The 23,412-nt window shown below is 35.1% G+C and overlaps 1 protein-coding gene across 3 annotated transcripts in view; it reads left to right on the top strand.

The window, feature by feature from the left end:
• The window catches only part of LOC148954212 (transmembrane protein 245), a 193,955-nt gene that overhangs the window by 114,714 nt on the left and 55,829 nt on the right, over positions 1 to 23,412 (top strand). For all 3 annotated transcript variants that reach the window (XM_089086045.1, XM_089086043.1, XM_089086044.1), the window contains exon 8: positions 20,326 to 20,493. In XM_089086045.1, the coding sequence (XP_088942171.1) occupies positions 20,326 to 20,493 (168 nt within the window). The remainder of the gene's footprint in view (positions 1 to 20,325; positions 20,494 to 23,412) is intronic.

Genomic DNA, 23,412 nt, shown 5'->3' with positions numbered 1-23,412 from the left:
CTTTTCAATTTGAAAAAGATCCATCTATAGGGAAAGGGAGGCTTGTGTTGGGTCATAGAAACTCCTTTGTTTTTGATGTATTGAAGTTGATAATCCATGCATCAGACCACTTTTCAGTTTTAAAAAAATCCATCTATAGGGAAAGGGGGGCTTGTGTTGGGTCTTAAAAACTCCTTTGTTTTTGAAGTATTGAAGTTGATAATCCATGCATCAGACCACTTTTCAATTTGAAAAAGATCCATCTATAGGGAAAGGGGGGCTTGTGTTGGGTCTTAGAAACTCCTTTGTTTTTGATGTACTGAAGTTGATAATCCATGCATCAGACCACTTTTCAAATTTAAAAAAATCCATCTATAGGGAAAGGGAGGCTTGTGTTGGGTCTTAGAAACTCCTTTGTTTTAGATGTATTGAAGTTAATAATACATCAATCAGACCACTTTTCAATTTGAAAAAGATCCATCTATAGGGAAAGGGAGGCTTGTGTTGGGTCTTAGAAACTCCTTTGTTTTTGATGTATTGAAGTTGATAATCCATGCATCTGACCACTTTTCAATTTGAAAAAGATCCATCTATAGGGAAATGGAGGCTTGTGTTGGGTCATAGAAACTCCTATGTTTTTGATGTATTGAAGTTGATAATCCATGCATCTGACCACTTTTCAATTTGAAAAAGATCCATCTATAGGGAAATGGAGGCTTGTGTTGGGTCATAGAAACTCCTATGTTTTTGATGCATTGAAGTTGATAATCCATGCATCAGATCACTTTTCAATTTGAAAAAGATCCATCTTTAGGGAAAGGGAGGCTTGTGTTGGGTATTAGAAACTCCTTTGTTTTTGATGTATTGAAGTTGATAATCCATGCATCAGACCACTTTTCAATTTGAAAAAAATCCATCTATAGGGAAAGGGAGGCTTGTGTTGGGTCTTAGAAACACCTTTGTTTTCGATGTATTGAAGTTGATAATCATGGATCAGACCACTTTTCAATTTGAAAAACTATCTATAGGGAAAGGGAGGCTTGTGTTGGGTCTTAGAAACACCTTTGTTTTCGATGTATTAAAGTTGATAATCCATGCATCAGACCACTTTTCAATTTGAAAAAGATCCATCTATAGGGAAAGGGAGGCTTGTGTTGGGTCTTAGAAACTCCTTTGTTTTTCATGTATTGAAGTTGATAATTCATGCATCAGACCACTTCAATTTGAAAAAGATCCATCTATAGGGAAAGGGAGGCTTGTGTTGGGTCTTAGAAACTCCTTTGTTTTCGATGTATTGAAGTTGATAATCCATGCATCAGACCACTTTTCAATTTGAAAAAAATCCATCTATAGGGAAAGGGGGGCTTGTGTTGGGTCTCAAAAACTCGTTTGTTTTTGATATATTGAAGTTGATAATCCATGCATCAGACCACTTTTCAATTTGAAAAAAATTCATCTATAGGGAAGGGGAGGCATGTGTTGGGTCTTAGAAACTCCTTTGTTTTTGATGTATTAAAGTTGATAATCCTTGCATCTGACCACTTTTCAATTTGAAAAAAATCCATCTATAGGGAAAGGGGGCTTGTGTTGGGTCTTAAAAACTCCTTTGTTTTTGATGTATTAAAGTTGATAATCCACGCATCAGACCACTTTTCAATTTGAAAAAAATCAATCTATAGGAAAAGGGAGGCTTGTGTTGGGTCTTAGAGAAACACCTTTTTTTTCGATGTATTAAATTTGATCATCCATGGATCAGACCACTTTTCAATTTGAAAAAGATCTATATATAGGGAAAGGGAGGCTTGTGTTGGGTCTTAGAAACTCCTTTGTTTTTGATTTATTAAAGTTGATAATCCATGCATCAGACCACTTTTCAATTTGAAAAAGATCCATCTATAGGGAAAGGGAGGCTTGTGTTGGGTCACAGAAACTCCTTTGTTTTTGATGTATTGAAGTTGATAATCCATGCATCAGACCACTTTTCATTTTAAAAAATATCCATCTATAGGGAAAGGGGGCTTGTGTTGGGTATTAAAAACTCCTTTGTTTTTGATATATTGAAGTTGATAATCCATACATCAGGCCACTTTTCAATTTAAAAAAGATCCATCTATAGGGAAAGGCTGGCATGTGTTGGGTCTTAAAAACTCCTTTGTTTTAGATGTATTGAAGTTGATAATCCTATGCATCAGACTCACTTTTTCAATTTGACAAAAGATCTCATCTTTAGGGAAAGGGAGGCTTGTGTTGGGTCTTACAAACTCCTTTGTTTTCGATGTACTGAAGTTGATAATTCATGCATCAGACCACTTTTCAATTTGAAAAAAATCTATCTATAAGGAAAGGGAGGATTGTGTTTGGTCTTAAAAACTCCTTTGTTTTGGATGTATTGAAGTTGATAATCCATGCATCAGACCACCTTTCAATTTGAAAAAAATCCATCTATAGGGAAACGGAGGCTTGTGTTGGGTCTTAGAAACTCTTTTGTTTTTTGGATGCATTGAAGTTGATAATTCATTCATCAGATCACTTTTTCAATTTGAAAAAGATCCATCTTTAGGGAAAGGGAGGCTTGTGTTGGGTCTTAGAGAAACTCCTTTGTTTTCGATGTATTGAAGTTGATAATCATGGATCAGACCACTTTTCAATTTGAAAAACATCTATCTATAGGGAAATGGAGGCTTGTGTTGGGTCTTAGAAACTCCTTTGTTTTTGATTTATTAAAGTTAATAATCCATGCATCAGACCACTTTTCAATTTGAAAAAAATCCTTCTATAGGGAAAGGGGGGCTTGTGTTGGGTCTTAAAAACTCCTTTGTTTTTGATGTATTAAAGTTGATAATCCATGCATCAGACCACTTTTCAATTTGAAAAAAATCTATCTATAGGGAAAGGGAGGCTTGTGTTGGGTCTTAGAAACTCTTTTGTTTTTTGGATGCATTGAAGTTGATAATCCATTCATCAGATCACTTTTTCAATTTGAAAAAGATCTATCTTTAGGGAAAGGGAGGCTTGTGTTGGGTCTTAGAAACTCCTTTGTTTTTGATGTTTTAAAGTTTATAATCCATGCATCAGACCACTCTTCAATTTAAAAAAAATCCATCGAAAGGTAAGGGCAGGTTTGTCTTTGGTCATAGAAACTCCTTTGTTTTCGTTGTCTTAATGTTTATAAGTCTGGCATAAGTCAACTCTAAACTATGAAAAAAATACATCTGAAGTAAAGGGGAGGTATTTGTTTGGTCATAGATCAACCTTTGTTTTTGATGTACTGAAGTTTATACTCATACCATCAGACAACTATTAAATTTGAAAAAAATAAATCTCAATGAAAGGGGGGGTATGTGTTTGGTCTTAGAAACACCTTTGTTTTTGATGTATTAAAGTTTATAATTCTTGCATCAGACCACTTTTCAATTTTAAAAAAATCCATCTATAGGAAAAGGGAGGCTTGTGTTGGGTCCTAGAAACTCCTTTGTTTTCGATGCATTGAAGTTGATAATCCATGCATCAGACCACTTTTCAATTTGAAAAAAATCCATCTATAGGGAAAGGGGGGCTTGTGTTGGGTCTTATAAACTCCTTTGTTTTTGATGTATTGAAGTTGATAATCCATACATCAGATCACTTTTTAATTTGAAAAAGATCCATCTATAGGGAAATGGAGGCTTGTGTTGGGAAAAGATCCATCTATAGGGAAAGGAGGCTTGTATTGGGTCTTAGAAACTCCTTTGTTTTGATGCATTGAAGTTGATAATCCATGCATCAGACCACTTTTCAATTTGAAAAAGATCCATCTATAGGGAAAGGGAGGCTTGTGTTGGGTCTTAGAAACTCCTTTGTTTTTGATATATTGAAGTTGATAATCCATGCATCAGACCACTTTTCAATTAGAAAAATATCCATCTATAGCGAAAGGGGGGCTTGTGTTGGGTCTTAAAAACTCGTTTGTTTTTGATGTATTGAAGTTGATAATCCATGCATCAGACAACTTTTCAATTTGAAAAAGATCCATCTATAGGGAAAGTGTGAGGCTTGTGTTGGGTCTTAGAAACTCCTTTGTTTTTGATGTATTGAAGTTGATAATCCATTCATCAGACCACTTTTCAATTTGAAAAATATCCATCGATAGGGAAAGGGGGGCTTGTGTTGGGTCTTAAAAACTCCTTTGTTTTTGATTTATTAAAGTTGATAATCCATGCATCAGACCACTTTTCAATTTGAAAAAGATCCATCTATAGGAAAGGGGAGGCATGTGTTGGGTCTTACAAGCTTCTTTGTTTTCGATGTATTAAAGTTGATAATCCTTGCATCAGACCACTTTTTCAATTTGAAAAAAATCCATCTATAGGGAAAGGGTGGCTTGTGTTGGGTCTTAAAAACTCCTTTGTTTTTGATGTATTGAAGTTGATAATCCATGCATCAGACCACTTTTCAATTTGAAAAAGATCCATCTATAGGGAAAGGGAGGCTTGTGTTGGGTATTAAAAACTCATTTGTTTTTGATATATTAAAGTTGATAATCCATGCATCAGACCACTTTTCAATTTGAAAAAAATCAATCTTTAGGAACGGGGAGGCTTGTGTTTGGTAATAGAAACAACTTTGTTTTTCATTTACTAAAGTTGATACTACTGGCATAAGACAAATTTTCAATTTTAAAAATATCGATCGATAGTAAAGGGGAGGCATTTGTTTTGTCTTACAAGCATATTTGTTTTTGATGTATTGAAGTTGATAATTCTTGCATCAGACCACTTTTCAATTTGAAAAAAATCTATCTATAGGGAAAGGGGGGCTTGTGTTGGGTCTTAAAAACTCCTTTGTTTTTGATGTATTGAAGTTGATAATCCATGCATCAGACCACTTTTCAATTTGAAAAAAATCCATCTATAGGGAAAGGGAGGCTTGTGTTGGGTCTTAGAAACACCTTTGTTTTCGATGTATTGAAGTTGATAATCATGGATCAGACCACTTTTCAATTTGAAAAAGATCCATCTATAGGGAAAGGGAGGCTTGTGTTGGGTCTTAGAAACTCCTTTGTTTTTTATGTATTAAAGTTGATAATCCATGCATCAGACCACTTTTCAATTTGAAAAAGATCCATCTATAGGGAAATGGAGGCTTGTGTTGGGTCTTAGAAACTCCTTCGTTTTTGATGTATTGAAGTTGATAATCCATGCATCAGACCACTTTTCAATTTGAAAAAAATCCATCTTAAGCAAAGGGGGGGCATGTGTTGGGTCTTAGAAACACCTTTGTTTTCGATGTATTAAAGTTGATAATCCTTGCATCAGACCACTTTTAAATTTGAAAAAAATCCATCTATAGGGAAATGGAGGCTCGTGTTGGGTCTTATAAACTCCTTTGTTTTTGATGTATTGAAGTTGATAATACATGCATCAGACCACTTTTCAATTAGAAAAAAATACATCTATAGGGAAAGGGGGGCTTGTGTTGGGTCTTAAAAACTCCTTTGTTTTTGATGTATTAAAGTTGATAATCCATGCATCAGACCACTTTTCAATTTGAAAAAGATCCATCTATAGGGAAAGGGAGGCTTGTGTTGGGTCACAGAAACTCCTTTGTTTTTGAGGTATTGAGGTTGATAATCCATGCATCAGACCACTGTTCAGTTTGAAAAAAATCCATCTAGAGGGAAAGGGGGGCTTGTGTTGGGTCTTATAAACTCGTTTGTTTTTGATGTATTGAAGTTAATAATCCATGCATCAGACCACTTTTCAATTTTAAAAATATCCCTATATATGAACATGGAGGCTCGTGTTGGGTCATAGAAACTCCTTTATTTTAGATGTACTGAAGTTGATAATCCATGCATCAGACCACTTTTCAATTAGAAAAAAATCCATCTATAGGGACAGGGGGGCTTGTGTTGGGTCTTAGAAACTCCTTTGTTTTTTATGTATTGAAGTTAATAATCCACGTATCAGACCACTTTTCAATTTGAAAAAGATCCATCTATAGGGAAAGGGAGGCTTGTGTTGGGTCTTAGAAACTCCTTTGTTTTTGATGTATTGAAGTTGATAATCCATGCATCTGACCACTTTTCAATTTAAAAAAGATCCATCTATAGGGAAATGGTGGCTTGTGTTGGGTCATAGAAACTCCTATGTTTTTGATGTATTGAAGTTGATAATCCATGCATCAGATCACTTTTCAATTTGAAAAAGATCCATCTTTAGGGAAAGGGAGGCTTGTGTTGGGTCTTAGAAACTCCTTTGTTTTTGATGTATTGAAGTTGATAATCCATGCATCAGACCACTTTTCAATTTGAAAAAAATCCATCTATAGGGAAAGGGAGGCTTGTGTTGGGTCTTAGAAACTCCTTTTTTTTTGATGTATTGAAGTTGATAATCCATGCATCAGACCACCTTTCAATTTGAAAAAGTTCCATCTATAGGGAAAAGGAGGCTTGTGTTGGGTCTTAGAAACTCCTTTGTTTTTTGGATGTATTGTAGTTGATAATCCATGCATCAGATCACTTTTCAATTTGAAAAAGATCCATCTTTAGGGAAAGGGAGGCTTGTGTTGGGTCTTAGAGAAACACCTTTGTTTTCGATGTATTGAAGTTGATAATCATGCATCAGACCACTTTTCAATTTGAAAAAGATCTATCTATAGAAAAATGGGGGCTTGTGTTGGGTCTTAGAAACACCTTTGTTTTCGATTTATTGAAGTTGATAATCCACGTATCAGACAACTTTTCAATTTGAAAAAGATCCATCTATAGGGAAGTGGAGGCATGTGTTGGGTCTTATAAACTCCTTTGTTTTTGATGTATTGAAGTTGATAATACATGCATCAGACCACTTTTCAATTTGAAAAAGATCCATCTATAGGGAAAGGGTGGCTTGTGTTGGGTCTTAGAAACTACTTTGTTTTTGATGTATTGAAGTTGATAATCCATGCATCAGACCACTTTTCAATTTGAAAGAGATCCATCTATAGGGAAAGGGAGGCTTGTGTTGGGTCTTAGAAACTCCTTTGTTTTAGATGTATTGAAGTTGATAATCCATGCATCAGAACACTTTTTAATTTGAAAAAAAATCCATCTACAGGGAAAGGGGGGCTTGTGTTGGGTCTTAAAAATTACTTTTTTTTTGATGTATTGAAGTTGATAATCCATGGATCAGACCACTTTTCAATTTGAAAAAGATCGATCTATAGGGATAGGGTGGCTTGTGTTGGGTCTTATATACTCCTTTTTTTTTGATGTATTGAAGTTGATAATCAATGCATCAGTCCACTTTTCAATTTGAAAAACATCCATCTATAGGGAAAGGGAGGCTTGTGTTTGTTTTTAAAAACTACTTTGTTTTTGATTTATTGAAGTTGATAATCCATGTATCAGACCACTTTTCAATTTTAAAAAGATCCATCTATAGGGAAGGGGTGGCATGTGTTGGGTCTTACAAACTCCTTTGTTTTCGATGTATTTAAGTTGATAATACTTGCATCAGACCACTTCAATTTGAAAAAAATCTATCTAGAGGGAAAGGGAGGGTTGTGTTTTGTCTTAGAAAATCTTTTGTTTTTTGGATGTATTGACTTTTATAATCCTTGCATCAGACCACTTTTAAATTTTAAAAAGATCCATCTATAGGGAAAGGGGGGCAGGTGTTGGGTCTTAAAAACTACTTTGTTTTAGATGCATTGAAGTTGATAATCCATGCATCAGTCCACTTTTCAATTTGAAAAAGATCCTTCTATAGGGAAAGGCAGGCTTGTGTTGGGTCTTAGAAACTCCTTTGTTTTTGATGTATTGAAGTTGATAATCCATGTATCAGACCACTTTTCAATTTGAAAAAGATCCATCTATAGGGAAAGGGAGGCTTGTGTTGGGTCTTAGAAACTCCTTTGTTTTCGATGTATTGAAGTTGATAATCCATGCATCAGACCACTTTTCAATTTGAAAAAATCCATCTATAGGGAAAGGGGGCTTGTGTTGGGTCTTAAAAACTCGTTTGTTTTTGATGTATTGAAGTTGATAATCCATGCATCCTACCACTTTTCAATTTGAAAAAAATCCATCTATAGGGAAAGGGAGGCTTGAGTTTGGTCTTATAAACTCCTTTGTTTTTGATGCATTGAAGTTGATAATCCATGGAGCAGACCACTTTTCAATTTGAAAAATATCCATCTATAGGGAAAGGGGGGCTTGTGTTGGGTCTTACAAACTCCTTTGTTTTTGATGTATTGAAGTTGATAATCCATGTATCAGACCACTTTTCAATTTGAAAAAGATCCATCTATAGGGAAAGGGGGGCTTGTGTTGGGTCTTAAAAACTCCTTTGTTTTTGATGTATTGAAGTTGATAATCCATGCCTCAGACCACTTTTCAATTTGAAATAGATCCATCTATAGGGAAAGGGTGGCTTGTGTTGGGTCTTAGAAACTACTTTGTTTTGATATATTGAAGTTGATAAACCATACATCAGACCACTTTTCAATTTGAAAAAGATCCATCTATAGGGAAAGGGTGGAGTGTGTTGGGTCTTATAAACTACTTTGTTTTCGATGTATTTAATTTGTTAATACGATCATAAGAACAATTTTTAGATTGAAAAAAAAATCAAACTAAAGGTATAGGGGGGAGTGTGTTGGGTCTAATAAAATCATTTGTTTTTGATGTATTTAAGTTGATAATCAATGCATCAGATCACTTTTCAATTTGAAAAAGATCCATCGAGAGGGAAAGGCAGGCTTGTGTTGGGTCTTAGAAACTCCTTTGTTTTTGATGTATTGAAGTTGATAATCCATGTATCATACCACTTTTCAATTTGAAAAAGATCCATCTATAGGGAAAGGGAGGCTTGTGTTGGGTCTTATAAACTCCTTTGTTTTCGATGTATTGAAGTTGATAATCCATGCATCAGACCACTTTTCAATTTGAAAAAGATCCATCTATAGGGAAAGGGTGGCTTGTGTTGGGTCTTAGAAACTCCTTTATTTTTGATGTATTGAAGTTGATAATCCATGCATCAGACCACTTTTCAATTTGAAAAAAATCCATCTATAGGGAAAGGGGGGCTTGTGTTGGGTCTCATAAACTCGTTTGTTTTTGATGTATTAAAGTTGATAATCCACGCATCAGACCACTTTTCAATTTGAAAAAGATCCATCTATAGGGAAAGGGAGGCTTGTGTTGGGTCTTAGAAACTCCTTTGTTTTTTGGATGTATTGAAGATGATAATCCATGCATCAGACCACTTTTCAATTTGAAAAAGATCCATCTATAGGGAAATGGAGGCTCGTGTTGGGTCTTATAAACTCTTTTGTTTTCCATGTATTGAAGTTGATACTCCATGCATCAGAACACTTTTCAATTTGAAAAACATCCATCTATAGGGAAATGGAGGTTTGTGTTGGGTCTTAGAAACTCCTTTGTTTTTGATGTATTGAAGTTGATAATCCATGCATCAGACCACTTTTCAATTTGAAAAAGATCCATCTATAGGGAAATGGAGGCTTGTGTTGGGTCATAGAAACTCCTATGTTTTTTATGTATTGAAGTTGATAATACATGTATCAGAACACTTTTCAATTTGAAAAAATCCATCTATAGGGAAAGGGAGGCTTGTGTTGGGTCTTATAAACTCCTTTGTTTTTGATGTATTGAAGTTGATAATCCATGCATCAGACCACTTTTCAATTTGAAAAAAATCCATCTATAGGGAAAGGGGGGGCTTGTGTTGGGTCTTAAAAACTCCTGTGTTTTTGATGTATTGAAGTTGATAATCCATGCATCAGACCACTTTTCAATTTGAAAAAAATCTATCTATAGGGAAAGGGAGGTTTGTGTTGGGTCTTAGAAACTCTTTTGTTTTTTGGATGTATTGAAGTTGATAATCCATGCATCAGATCACTTTTCAATTTGAAAAAGATCCATCTATAGGGAAAGGGAGGCTTGTGTTGGGTCTTAGAAACACCTTTGTTTTAGATGTATTGAAGTTGATAATCATGGATCAGACCACTTTTCAATTTGAAAAAAATATATCTATAGGGAAAGGGAGGCTTGTGTTGGGTCTTAGAAACTACTTTGTTTTGATATATTGAAGTTGATAATTCGTGCATCAGACCACTTTTCAATTTGAAAAAAATCCTTCTATAGAGAAAGGGGGCCTGCTGTTGGGTCTTAAAAACTCCTGTGTTTTCTATTTATTAAAGTTGATCAACAACTCATCAGACAACATTTCAATTAGAAAAAGATCTCTCTATATGGACACGGAGGTTTGTGTTTGGTCATATAAACTCTTTGGTTTTTTGTATGCATTGTAGTTTATAATAAATTAATAAGAACACTTTTTCAAGTTGAAAAAGATCCATCTTTATGGAAAGGGAGGCTTGTGTTGGGTCTTAGAAACTCCTTTGTTTTTGTTGTATTGAAGTTGATAATCCATGCATCAGACCACTTTTCAATTTGAAAAAAATACATCTATAGTGAAAGGGAGGCTTGTGTTGGGTCTTAGAAACTCCTTTGTTTTTGATTTCTTGAAGTTGATAATCCATGCATCAGACCACTTTTCAATTTGAAAAAGATCCATCTATAGGGAAGGGGAGGCATGTGTAGGGTCTTAGAAACTCCTTTGTTTTTTCAATCTATAGGGAAATGATCCATCTATAAAAAGATCCATCTATAGGGAAATGGAGGCTTGTGTTGGGAAAAGATCCATCTATAGGGAAAGGGAGGCTTGTTTTGGATCTTAGAAACCCCTTTGTTTTTGATGCTTTGAAGTTGATAATCCATGCATCAGACCACTTTTCAATTTGAAAAAGATTCATCTATAGGGAAAGGGAGGCTTGTGTTGGGTCTTAGAAACTCCTTTGTTTTGATATATTGAAGTTGATAATTCATGCATCAGACCACTTTTCAATTTGAAAAAGATCCATCTATAGGGAAAGGGACGCTTGTGTTGGGTCTTAAAAACTCCTTTGTTTTGATATATTGAAGTTGATAATCCATGCATCAGACCACTTTTCAATTTGAAAAAGATCCATCTATAGGGAATTGGAGGCGTGTTGTGGTTCTTAGAAACCCCTTTGTTTTTGATGCATTGAAGTTGATAATTCATGCATCAGACCACTTTTCAATTTGAAAAAGATCCATCTATAGGGAAAGGGAGGCTTGTGTTGGGTCATAGAAACTCCTTTGTTTTTGATCTATTGAAGTTGATAATCCATGCATCAGACCACTTTTTAATTTGAAAAAGATCCATCTTTAGGGAAATGGATCAGATCACTTTTCAATTTGAAAAAGATCCATCTTTAGGGAAAGGGATGCTTGTGTTGGTTCTTAGAAACTCCTTTGTTTTTGATGTATTGAAGTTGATAATCCATGCATCAGACCACTTTTCAATTTGAAAAAAATCCATCTATAGGGAAAGGGAGGCTTGTGTTGGGTCTTAGAAACTTCTTTTTTTTTGATGTATTGAAGTTGATAATCCATGCATCAGACCACCTTTCAATTTGAAAAAGTTCCATCTATAGGGAAAGGGAGGCTTGTGTTGGGTCTTAGAAACTCTATTGTTTTTTTGATGTATTGAATTTTATAATCCATGCATCAGATCACTTTTTCAATTTGAAAAAGATCCATCTTTATGGAAAGGGAGGCTTGTGTTGGGTCTTAGAAACTCCTTTGTTTTCGATGTATTGAAGTTGATAATCATGGATCAGACCACTTTTCAATTTGAAAAACTATCTATAGGGAAAGGGAGGCTTGTGTTGGGTCTTAGAAACTCCTTTGTTTTTGATGTATTTAAGTTGATAATCCATGCATCAGACCACTTTTCAATTTGAAAAAGATCCATCTATAGGGAAAGGGGGGCTTGTGTTGGGTCTTAAAAACTCCTTTGTTTTTGATCTATTGAAGTTGATAATCCATGCATCAGATCACTTTTTAATTTGAAAAAGATCCATCTATAGGGAAATGGAGGCTTGTGTTGGGAAAAGATCCATCTATAGGGAAAGGGAGGCTTGTATTGGGTCTTAGAAACCCCTTTGTTTTTGATGCATTGAAGTTGATAATCCATGCATCAGACCACTTTTCAATTTGAAAAAGATCCATCTATAGGGAAAGGGTGGCTTGTGTTGGGTCTTAGAAACTACTTTGTTTTGATGTATTGAAGTTGATAATCCATGCATCAGACCACTTTTCAATTTGAAAGATATCCATCTATAGGGAAAGGGGGGCTTGTGTTGGGTCTTAGAAACTCCTTTGTTTTCGATGTATTGAAGTTGATAATCCATGCATCAGACCACTTTTTAATTTGAAAAAAATCCATCTACAGGGAAAGGGGGGCTTGTGTTGGGTCTTAGAAACTCCTTTGTTTTTGATGTATTAAAGTTGATAATCCATGCATCAGACCACTTTTCAATTTGAAAAAGATCCATCTATAGGGAAAGGGGGGCTTGTGTTGGGTCTTAAAAACTCCTTTGTTTTTGATCTATTGAAGTTGATAATCCATACATCAGATCACTTTTTAATTTGAAAAAGATCAATCTATAGTGAATTTGAGGCTTGTGTTGGGACAAGATCCATCAATAGGGAAAGGGAGGCTTGTATTGGGTCTTAGAAACACCTTTGTTTTGATGAATTGAAGTTGATAATCCATGCATCAGACCACTTTTCAATTTGAAAAAGATCCATCTATAGGGAAAGGGAGGCTTGTGTTGGGTCTTAGAAACTACTTTGTTTTGATATATTGAAGTTGATAATCCATGCATCAGACCACATTTAAATTTGAAAAAGATCCATCTATAGGGAAAGGGAGGCTTGTTTTGGGTCTTAGAAACTCGTTTGTTTTCGATGTATTGAAGTTGATAATCCATGCATCAGAACACTTTTTAATTTGAAAAAAATCCATCTAAAGGGAATGGGGGGCTTGTGTTGGGTCTTAAAAATTACTTTTTTTTAGATGTATTGAAGTTGATAATCCATGGATCAGACCACTTTTCAATTTGAAAAAGATCCATCTATAGGGATAGGGTGGCTTGTGTTGGGTCTTAAAAACTCCTTTTTTTTTGATGTAATGAAGTTGATAATCAATGCATCAGAACACTTTTCAATTTGAAAAAGATCCATCTATAGGGAAAGGGTGGCTTGTGTTGGGTCTTAGAAACTACTTTTTTTTGATATATTGAATTTGATAATCCATACATCAGACCACTTTTCAATTTGAAAAAGATCCATCTATAGGGAAAGGGAGGCTTGTGTTGGGTCTTATAAACTCCTTTGTTTTCGATGTATTGAAGTTGATAATCCATGAATCAGATCACTTTTCAATTTGAAAAAAAATCCATCTATAGGGAAAGGGGGGCTTGTGTTGGGTCTTAAAAACTCCTTTGTTTTCGATGTATTTAATTTGATAAACCATTCATCAGACCAATTTTAATTTCTAAAAATATCCATCTATAGCGATAGGGGGGCATGTGTTGGGTCTTATAAACTCATTTATTTTAGATGCATTTTAGTTTATAATCCATGCATCAGACCACTTTTCAATTTGAAAAAGATCCATCGATAGGGAAAGGCAGGCTTGTGTTGGGTCTTAGAAACTCCTTTGTTTTTGATGTATTGAAGTTGATAATCCATGTATCAGACCACTTTTCAATTTGAAAAAGATCCATCTATAGGGAAAGGCAGGCTTGTGTTGGGTCTTAGAAACTCCTTTGTTTTAGATGTATTGAAGTTGATAATCCATACATCAGACCACTTTTCAATTAGAAAAATATCCATCTATAGGGAAAGGGGGGTTTGTGTTGGGTCTCAAAAACTCCTTTGTTTTTGATGTATTGAATTTGATAATCCATGCATCCTACCACTTTTCAATTTGAAAAAGATCCATCTATAGGGAAAGGGAGGCTTGTTTTGGGTCTTATAAACTCCTTTGTTTTAGATGTATTAAAGTTGATAATACATGCAGCAGACCACTGTACAATTCGAAAAAGATCCATCTATAGGGAAAGGGGGGCTTGTGTTGGGTCTTATAAACTCGTTTGTTTTTGATGTATTGAAGTTGATACTCCATGTATCAGACCACTTTTAAATTTGAAAAAGATCCATCTATAGGGAAAGGGGGGCTTGTGTTGGGTCTTAAAAACTCCTTTGTTTTTGATGTATTGAAGTTGATAATCCATGCCTCAGACAACTTTTCAATTTGAAAAAGATCCATCTATAGGGAAAGGGTGGCTTGTGTTGGGTCTTAGAAACTACTTTGTTTTGATATATTGAAGTTGATAATCCATGCATCAGACCACTTTTCAATTTGAAAAAGATCCATCTATAGGGAAAGGGAGGCATGTGTTGGGTCTTATAAACTACTTTGTTTTCGATGTATTGAATTTGATAATCCGTTCATCAGACCAATTTTTAATTTGAAAAAAAATCCATCTATAGGGAAAGGGGGGCTTGTGTTGGGTCTTAAAAACTCCTTTGTTTTTGATGTATTGAAGTTGATAATCCATGTATCAGACCACTTTTCAATTTGAAAAAGATCCATCTATAGGGAAAGGCAGGCTTGTGTTGGGTCTTAGAAACTCCTTTGTTTTTGATGTATTGAAGTTGATAATCCATGTATCAGACCACTTTTCAATTTGAAAAAGATCCATCTATAGGGAAAGGGAGGCTTGTGTTGGGTCTTACAAACTCCTTTGTTTTCGATGTATTGAAGTTGATAATCCATGCATCAGACCACTTTTCAATTAGAAAAAAATCAATCTATAGGGATAGGGGGGCTTGTGTTGGGTCTTAAAAACTCATTTTTTTTTGATGTATTGAAGTTGAAACTCCATGCATCAGACCACTTTTCAATTTGAAAAAGATCCATCTATAGGGAAAGGGGGGCATGTGTTGGGTCATAGAAACTCCTTTGTTTTTGATGTATTGAAGTTGATAATTCATGCATCAGACCACTTTTCAGTTTGAAAAAATCCATCTATAGGGAAAGGGGGCTTGTGTTGGGTCTTAAAAACTCCTTTGTTTTTGATGTATTAAAGTTGATAATCCACGCATCAGACCACTTTTCAATTTGAAAAATATCCATCTATAGGGAAAGGGAGGCTTGTGTTGGGTCTTAGAAACTCCTTTGTTTTTTGGATGTATTGAAGTTGATAATCCATGTATCAGACCACTTTTCAATTTGAAAAAGATCCATCTATAGGGAAATGGAGGCTTGTGTTGGGTCTTAGAAACTCCTTTGTTTTTGATGTATTAAAGTTGATAATCCACGCATCAGACCACTTTTCAATTTGAAAAAGATCCATCTATAGGGAAAGGGAGGCTTGTGTTGGGTCTTAGAAACTCCTTTGTTTTTGATGTATTGAGGTTGATAATCCATGCATCAGACCACTTTTCAATTTGAAAAAGATCCATCTATAGGGAAATGGAGGCTTGTGTTGGGTCATAGAAACTCCTATGATTTTGATGCATTGAATTTGATAATCCATGTATCAGATCACTTTTCAATTTGAAAAAGATCCATCTATAGGGAAAGGGAGGCTTGTGTTGGGTCTTAAAAACTCCTTTGTTTTTGATGTATTGAAGTTGATAATTCATGCATCAGACCACTTTTCAATTTGAAAAAAATCCATCTATAGGGAAAGGGGGGCTTGTGTTGGGTCTTAAAAACTCCTGTGTTTTTGATGTATTAAAGTTGATAATCCATGCTTCAGATCACCTTTCAATTTGAAAAAGATCCATCTTTAGGGAAACGGAGGCTTGTGTTGGGTCTTAGAAACTCTTTTGTTTTTTGGATCCATTGAAGTTTATAATTTAATCATCAGATCACTTTTTCAATTTGAAAAAGATCCATCTTTAGGGAAAGGGAGGCTTGTGTTGTGTCTTAGAAACTCCTTTGTTTTCGATGTATTGAAGTTGATAATCATGGATCAGACCACTTTTCAATTTGAAAAACATCTATCTATAGGGAAAGGGAGGCTTGTGTTGGGTCTTAGAAACTCCTTTGTTTTTGATGTATTAAAGTTGATAATCCATGCATCAGACCACTTTTCAATTTGAAAAAAATCCATCTATAGGGAAAGGGGGGCTTGTGTTGGGTCTTAATAACTCCTGTGTTTTTGATGTATTAAAGTTGATAATCCATGCATCAGACCACTTTTCAATTTGAAAAAGATCTATCTATAGGGAAAGGGAGGTTTGTGTTGGGTCTTAGAAACTCTTTTTTTTTTTGGTTGCATTTAAGTTTATAATCCATTCATCAGATCAATTTTTCAATTTGAAAAAGATCCATCTTTAGGGAAAGGGTGGCTTGTGTTGGGTCTTAGAAACTCCTTTGTTTTTGATGTATTGAAGTTTATAATCCATGCAACAGACAACTTTTCAATTTGAAAAAAATCCATCTATAGTGAAAGGGAGGCTTGTGTTGGGTCTTAGAAACTCCTTTGTTTTTGATGTATTAAAGTTGATAATCCATGCATCAGACAACTTTTCAATTTGAAAAAGATCCATCTATAGGGAAAGGGAGGCTTGTGTAGGGTCTTAGAAACTCCTTTGTTTTTTCCATCTATAGGGAAATGATCCATCTATAAAAAGATCCATCTAAAGGGAAATGGAGGCTTGTGTTGGTAAAAGATCCATCTATAGGGAAAGGGAGGCTTGTATTGGATCTTAGAAACCCCTTTGTTTTTGATGCATTGAAGTTGATAATCCATGCATCAGACCACTTTTCAATTTGAAAAAGATCCATCTATAGGGAAAGGGAGGCTTGTGTTGGGTCTTAGAAACTCCTTTGTTTTGATATATTGAAGTTGATAATTCATGCATCAGACCACTTTTCAATTTGAAAAAGATCCATCTATAGGGAAAGGGACGCTTGTGTTGGGTCTTAGAAACTCCTTTGTTTTGATATATTGAAGTTTATAATCCATGCATCAGACCACTTTTCAATTTGAAAAAGATCCATCTATAGGGAAATGGAGGCTTGTATTGGGTCTTAGAAACCCCTTTGTTTTAGATGCATTGAAGTTGATAATCCATGCATCAGAACACTTTTCAATTTGAAAAAGATCTATCTATAGGGAAAGGGAGGCTTGTGTTGGGTCTTAGAAACTCCTTTGTTTTTGATATATTGAAGTTGATAATCCATGCATCAGACCACTTTTTAATTTGAAAAAGATCCATCTTTAGGGAAATGGAGGCTTGTGTTGGGAAAAGATCCATCTATAGGGAAAGGGAGGCTTGTGTTGGGTCATAGAAACCCCTTTGTTTTTGATGCATTGAAGTTGATAATCCATGCATCAGACCACTTTTCAATTTGAAAAAGATCCATCTATAGGGAAAGGGAGGCTTGTTTTGGGTCTTAGAAACTACTTTGTTTTGATATATTGAAGTTGATAATCCATGCATCAGACCACTTTTCAATTTGAAAAAGATCCATCTATAGGGAAAGGGAGGCTTGTGTTGGGTCTTAAAAACTCCTTTGTTTTGATATATTGAAGTTGATAATCCATGCATCAGACCACTTTTCAATTTGAAAAAGATCCATCTATAGGGAAATGGAGGCTTGTATTGGGTCTTAGAAACCCCTTTGTTTTTGATGCATTGAAGTTGATAATCCATGCATCAGACCACTTTTCAATTTGAAAAAGATCCATCTATAGGGAAAGGGAGGCTTGTGTTGGGTCATAGAAACTCCTTTGTTTTTGATCTATTGAAGTTGATAATCCATGCATCAGACCACTTTTTAATTTGAAAAAGATCCATCTTTAGGGAAATGGAGGCTTGTGTTGGGAAATGATCCATCTATAGTGAAAGGGAGGCTTGTATTGGGTCTTAGAAACCCCTTTGTTTTGATGCATTGAAGTTGATAATCCATGCATCAGACCACTTTTCAATTTGAAAAATATCCATCTATAGGGAAAGGGAGGCTTGTGTTGGGTCTTAGAAACTACTTTGTTTTGATATAATGTAGTTGATAATCCATGCATAAGACCACTTTTCAATTTGAAAAAGATCCATCTATAGGGAAAGGGAGGCTTGTGTTGGGTCTTAGAAACTCCTTTGTTTTGATATATTGAAGTTGATAATCCATGCATCAGACCACTTTTCAATTTGAAAAAGATCCATCTATAGGGAAAGGGAGGCTTGTGTTGGGTCTTAGAAACTCCTTTGTTTTGATATATTGAAGTTGATAATCCATGCATCAGACCACTTTTCAATTTGAAAAAGATCCATCTATAGGGAAATGGAGGCTTGTATTGGGTCGTAGAAACCCCTTTGTTTTTGATGCATTGAAGTTGATAATCCATGCATCAGACCACTTTTCAATTTGAAAAAGATCCATCTATAGGGAAAGGGAGGCTTGTTTTGGGTCATAGAAACTCCTTTTTTTTTGATCTATTGAAGTTGATAATCCATACATCAGATCACTTTTTAATTTGAAAAAGATAAATCTTTAGGGAAATGGAGGCTTGTTTTTGTAAAAGATCCATCTATAGGGAATGGGAGGCTTGTATTGGATCTTAGAAACCCCTTTGTTTTTGATGCATTGAATTTTATATTCCATGCATCAGACCACTTTTCAATATGAAAAAGATCAATATATTGGGAAAGTGTGGCGTGTTTTTGGTCTTAGAAACTCCGGTTTTTTTATATATTTATGTTTATAATACATTCATAAGACCACTTTTAAATTTGAAAGATATCCATCTTTAGGGAAAGGGAGGCTTGTGTTGGGTCTTAGAAACTCCTTTGTTTTGATGTATTGAAGTTGATAATCCATGCATCAGACCACTTTTCAATTTGAAAAAGATCCATCTATAGGGAAAGGGAGGCTGGTGTTGGGTCTTAGAAACTCCTTTTTTTTTATGTATTAAAGTTGATAATCCATGCATCAGACAACTTTTCAATTTGAAAAATATCCATCTATAGGGAAAGGGTGGCTTGTGTTTGGTCTTATAAACTCCTTTGTTTTTGATTTATTAAAGTTGATAATCCATGCATCAGACCACTTTTCAATTTGAAAAAGATCCATCTATAGGGAAAGGGAGAAACTCTTTTTACTTAGAAACTTAGAAACTCTTTTTACTTACTGTTCGTTACCACGAACTGTTTGATAAGAAACTCCTTTGTTTTCGATGCATTGAAGTTGATAATCCATGCATCAGACCACTTTTCAATTTGAATTTAGTTTCTATGATACCAGTTTTGCAGTAAATTTTTATTAAAAAAATAAGGTAATTTGTTTAAAAATGTCTTTAACTAAACAACATTAATTTCATTTTATTTTATTAACCTTAGAAAGTTAAACCATTAGGGTATTTGACGTCTGTGTATTTACGACGTCATCCATATGGAAATCCATACTTCCCAGTAACAAATGCTATATGTTAACAATGGGCAAACTTGATGGCTTACAGATCTTTCCCCAGGGGCTGTGAGGGTCATGTTATCCCCAGAGGCATAGTTACTGGGCTTTTCAACTATGCTTAATAAAATGACTATCTCAAAATTTGGAAAAATTTGATCTTTCGACTTTGAGGAAAAAAGGGGATGGGAGGGGGACTAGTTACCCTCCCATCTTTTTGGTCATTTAAAAAGGGCACTAGAACTTTTAATTTCCGTTACAATGAGTTCCCGATATTCTAGGTTTATTGGTTCGATGCGATCACCCCTGGAGAAAACAAACAAAAACAAGAAACAATCAAATAAACACGCATCCGTGATTTTTCTTCTGGCAAAAAATACAAAATTCTATATTTTTGGCAGATGGGAGCGTGAAACTTCTACTATATGGTTCTCAGATTCGTTGAATTTGATGGTGTAATTCTCATTAAATTTTTCAATTACTTTTAAATTATAATATACTATCGTTATTTTACATGTGGGACAAATTTTTCCAGGGGGGGATTTGCCGAGAGAGGGATGAACTTTCCGCAAGGTAAATTTTCCGGGGAGGGGTAGTTTTCCATGGGATATTTTCCGAGGGGGATTTTCCACGGTGATATGGCTTTTCAAGGGGATACGCCAGATCTCGAACACAACAGGGTCCATTTTTTTAACTTTCTTCAGTTCAGGGGGTATTTTTGTAACTTTTTGATTGATGACAGCTAAGGAGAGATCGCTGTCACTTGCAATATTTGTTTTTGTTGGGGGGGGGGGCAATATTTTTACTTTTAAACTTTTACCAATGTTTTAACCAGCTTAACGTAAGTTTTGTTAGGAAATGCAACGACACAGCTAATTCATGAAAGAGAATTGTTGGTCACTAAGCGCAGTACGACGTTGTACAACTTTGAAGAGCATCAGTAATCGGGTGTCTATTTCTTGTGTTTATTTGAATATAATAGTTACAATAAAATTTTTGTTTTCAGTTCTACGCAGAGGGTGTCCATTTAGTACAAGTTACCGCTGGCCTAGCGAATTCGACTTTGGCCCGATACCCTGAAGCTCAGCATATACTCCCAAAAGGCATTGACTCAATGATGGAGCAGGTTGTGGACAACGCTTACAGCTATGGAAGAGAAGGACTTGTAACTATTGTAAGTTTATTTCGTCTACATTCAGACCTTACACTACCTCGTTTTATGTTTGAGATAGGTTCAGTTTTATGTATAGATGGAGCAAAATTATCTTTTTAAAGTTCAGTAAAGAGCAGTATCTAGAATTTTTTTTTTAGCATACCTGCTTGGAAAAGGCTCCAAATAATGATTGGAGTACATTTGCCGCTTTGGGAGTTCCCTATGGTCATATGGTGCTGCCCTCTTTGACTGACCAACTTGCTGATAATAGGGAAGCAAATTTCATTATCTTTTTAGTCACCCAGGGATTCAGAAAAATTAAGATTCGTCTGCATTGTAAGAGACAGTTTAAGAAGTTCATATTATGTCCGTGTTTTCTGTTAACCTAAGGAAACAATATAAAGCCTGCTTGATTTATTGCTCAATATGGTGATGACTTTGAGATTCACCTTTAGCTTTTGATAAACCAGTCTATATTGATCTTCAGTCGATAATTTCAACCATTCATCGGATGTGCCTTATTTCAATAAGGCAGATGATTGCCAGATCCTCAGTCTTATGAACACAATCCTCGTAGTGTCTAAATCATGGTTGCAGCTATAGCTGCGGCCTAGTAAAGTGCAAATAACAGCCCATAGTAACCGAAAAAAAAAATTGTTTTTAAAGAAATGTCTAGTTAAAAAGATTTTCTAATCCCTAATAAAATGCAAACAATAGCCCATAGTAACAAAAAAAGACCTTGTAAAAGAAATGTCTAATTAAAAAGACCAGTCCTATGAACACAATCCCCATGGTGTCTAAATCGTGGTTGCAGCTATAGCTGCGGCCTAGTAAAGTGGAAACGTCAGCCCATAATAACGAAAAAAAGGCGTTTTTAAAGAAACGTCTAATTAAAACGATTTTTTCATTTAATACTGACTGAAAAATTATAACTATTATTTCGGTTATATTTCGATATTCTTAATAATAAATGTTGTTGCAAAAACAAATTTGAAACCACTCGAAAACGGCGCCAGATCGTAATAAAAGGGGTACCTTTGAAATCCTCGTGGGAGAAAATCCTTAACCGGAGGTTTTCAGCCCCCCCCTCCTCCATTTTAAAAATTCTAGAAATGACATTTAAGTTTGAGGAGTACTGACGTGTCCTTTTTTATTTTCTTTTTAATTAAGTATGTATACACATCTGTCGGAGCCAGGGTTGTGTTATTAGTTGTTTACAAAATCCAACGATCATATTTCAAATACCTTTGGAAAGGGTGTGCCTATTGTATTGTCACATGAAAAAGACACTATGTTGATACCTGAACATAGAAGAGGTGAGAAATTTCCTAAGAGGGCTCCCTCCCCAGAAGTAAAGGAAAGGTGTGGCTTATTAGCTTTTTTGCACATGAAGGGCTAAAGCATGGAACTTTTGTTGTCGATATGTTACCACATGTTGTCAGCATGAATACCGCAAAGTATTGAGGCTGCAGCTTTACAGTGGCTTTCAAACTATGATTCTTCGACCTCTGGGGGTCCGCAAAGCTCTTGTGGCTCTTGTTTAATTATGAATAATCTTGTTTAGTAAAAGAATTACCATCTTAGATTTTTAGTTTGTATGCTTGCAAAGTAATGCAAGGAACCAACTATACCATTTATTATAAAACTATATGAATTGTAAAGAAATTTTTAGTGTTAAATTTACGAAATAACTATTTTTTGAGAATTTGCCTTCAGTTGTTTGATTATCAGTATTAATTACTGTGTTATGTATTTATGCAACCCTCTGTAAACATGCAAATTTCTTTTTGTAGTATTAGGTATAAGAGATCCGCACCATATATTAGGAGTTTTTGGGGGTCAGTCGTTGTGAAAATTTTGGGAATTCTATTTAAAAATTAACTTGCAGTTTTAGTCTATGTTTTTTTTTTGTTTTTTTTTGTTTTTTGTTTTTTGTAGCCTGCTCATCTTAAGTAGGCCTACTGTCGCCTAATCAAATCATGTAGTGCAAAAAATGTATCAGTAAAATAAAGAAATCCCTAAAAACCACCTTGTGATAGCGTTAATTTTTGCATAAAAATAACCCTAAAATTAATAATAACGTTCATTTGCAAACCCAAAATTTTACTCTTTTGCTTTCTTTACATCATTCCAGCCAGGGCTTCATTTAAGAGGCCTTGAATATATGACGACAGTGACGTCATTACGAAGTTAGTCAGGCTTTCGGCCTGTCCTCGATTTGGAAAAGCCGAAACCCTGATCCTGAACGAAACTTTTTAAGATGCGTTTTTTAATTTTTTGCTACTATGGTCCGTGGTTGTTCCATACTAGGCCGCAGCTACCGCTGAAACCATGATGGATCATAAAGGCAAGAATTATGTTCATATGTTATCTTGCCCAGAGATGGACAAACGAGGGGAGGAGAGGGGGCAGAAATAAGAACGAGATGTGTTTCAAGAATTCCTGTCTGTTTGACTATCTATTTCAACAAAATTTTGCCACTGTAGTTCCTTCTTTAGAAATCGTTTGACAGTTATTGCAAAGCATATAATATACAGTTATTATATTAAGGAATCAATTAAGGTATTTGCTCGCTCTTTACAATGATCTCATATGTATATGTTTAATAATAAAAAAATGGATGAGGAAAGAGAATGTTATGCCATAAAAAATATATATGTTACTAACAGAAAAAGTTTTTGCTTTTCTGTTCGATGGAGCACAGTAAAGTGTGAACGACGATAAGCAATTGGGGTGGTCCTGCTTATCTCACAGAATTTCGACAAAATTTCGCAGAATCCAGTTTCCGTAGGTTATCCCCATTTTATCAAAGTGTTAATTTTTGGGGCTCTTGTCCAAGTTAGTTTTACTTTAATCTAGCACCTTGCAATAAGTTTCCTTAGCCAGTTTTTGTGTCACCAATCCTTATTTTCATCAGTAGCATTTCTTCTCTCTTCTGAT

This window comes from Artemia sp. Qi Xiang Cuo, chromosome 3 (genome assembly GCF_049724085.1).
Source record: "Artemia sp. Qi Xiang Cuo chromosome 3, ASM4972408v1, whole genome shotgun sequence".
Classification (NCBI taxonomy): Eukaryota; Metazoa; Arthropoda; class Branchiopoda; order Anostraca; family Artemiidae; genus Artemia; species Artemia sp. Qi Xiang Cuo.
Note: the sequence above shows the minus strand (reverse complement) of the source record. Positions and strands in the feature narration are given on the sequence as shown.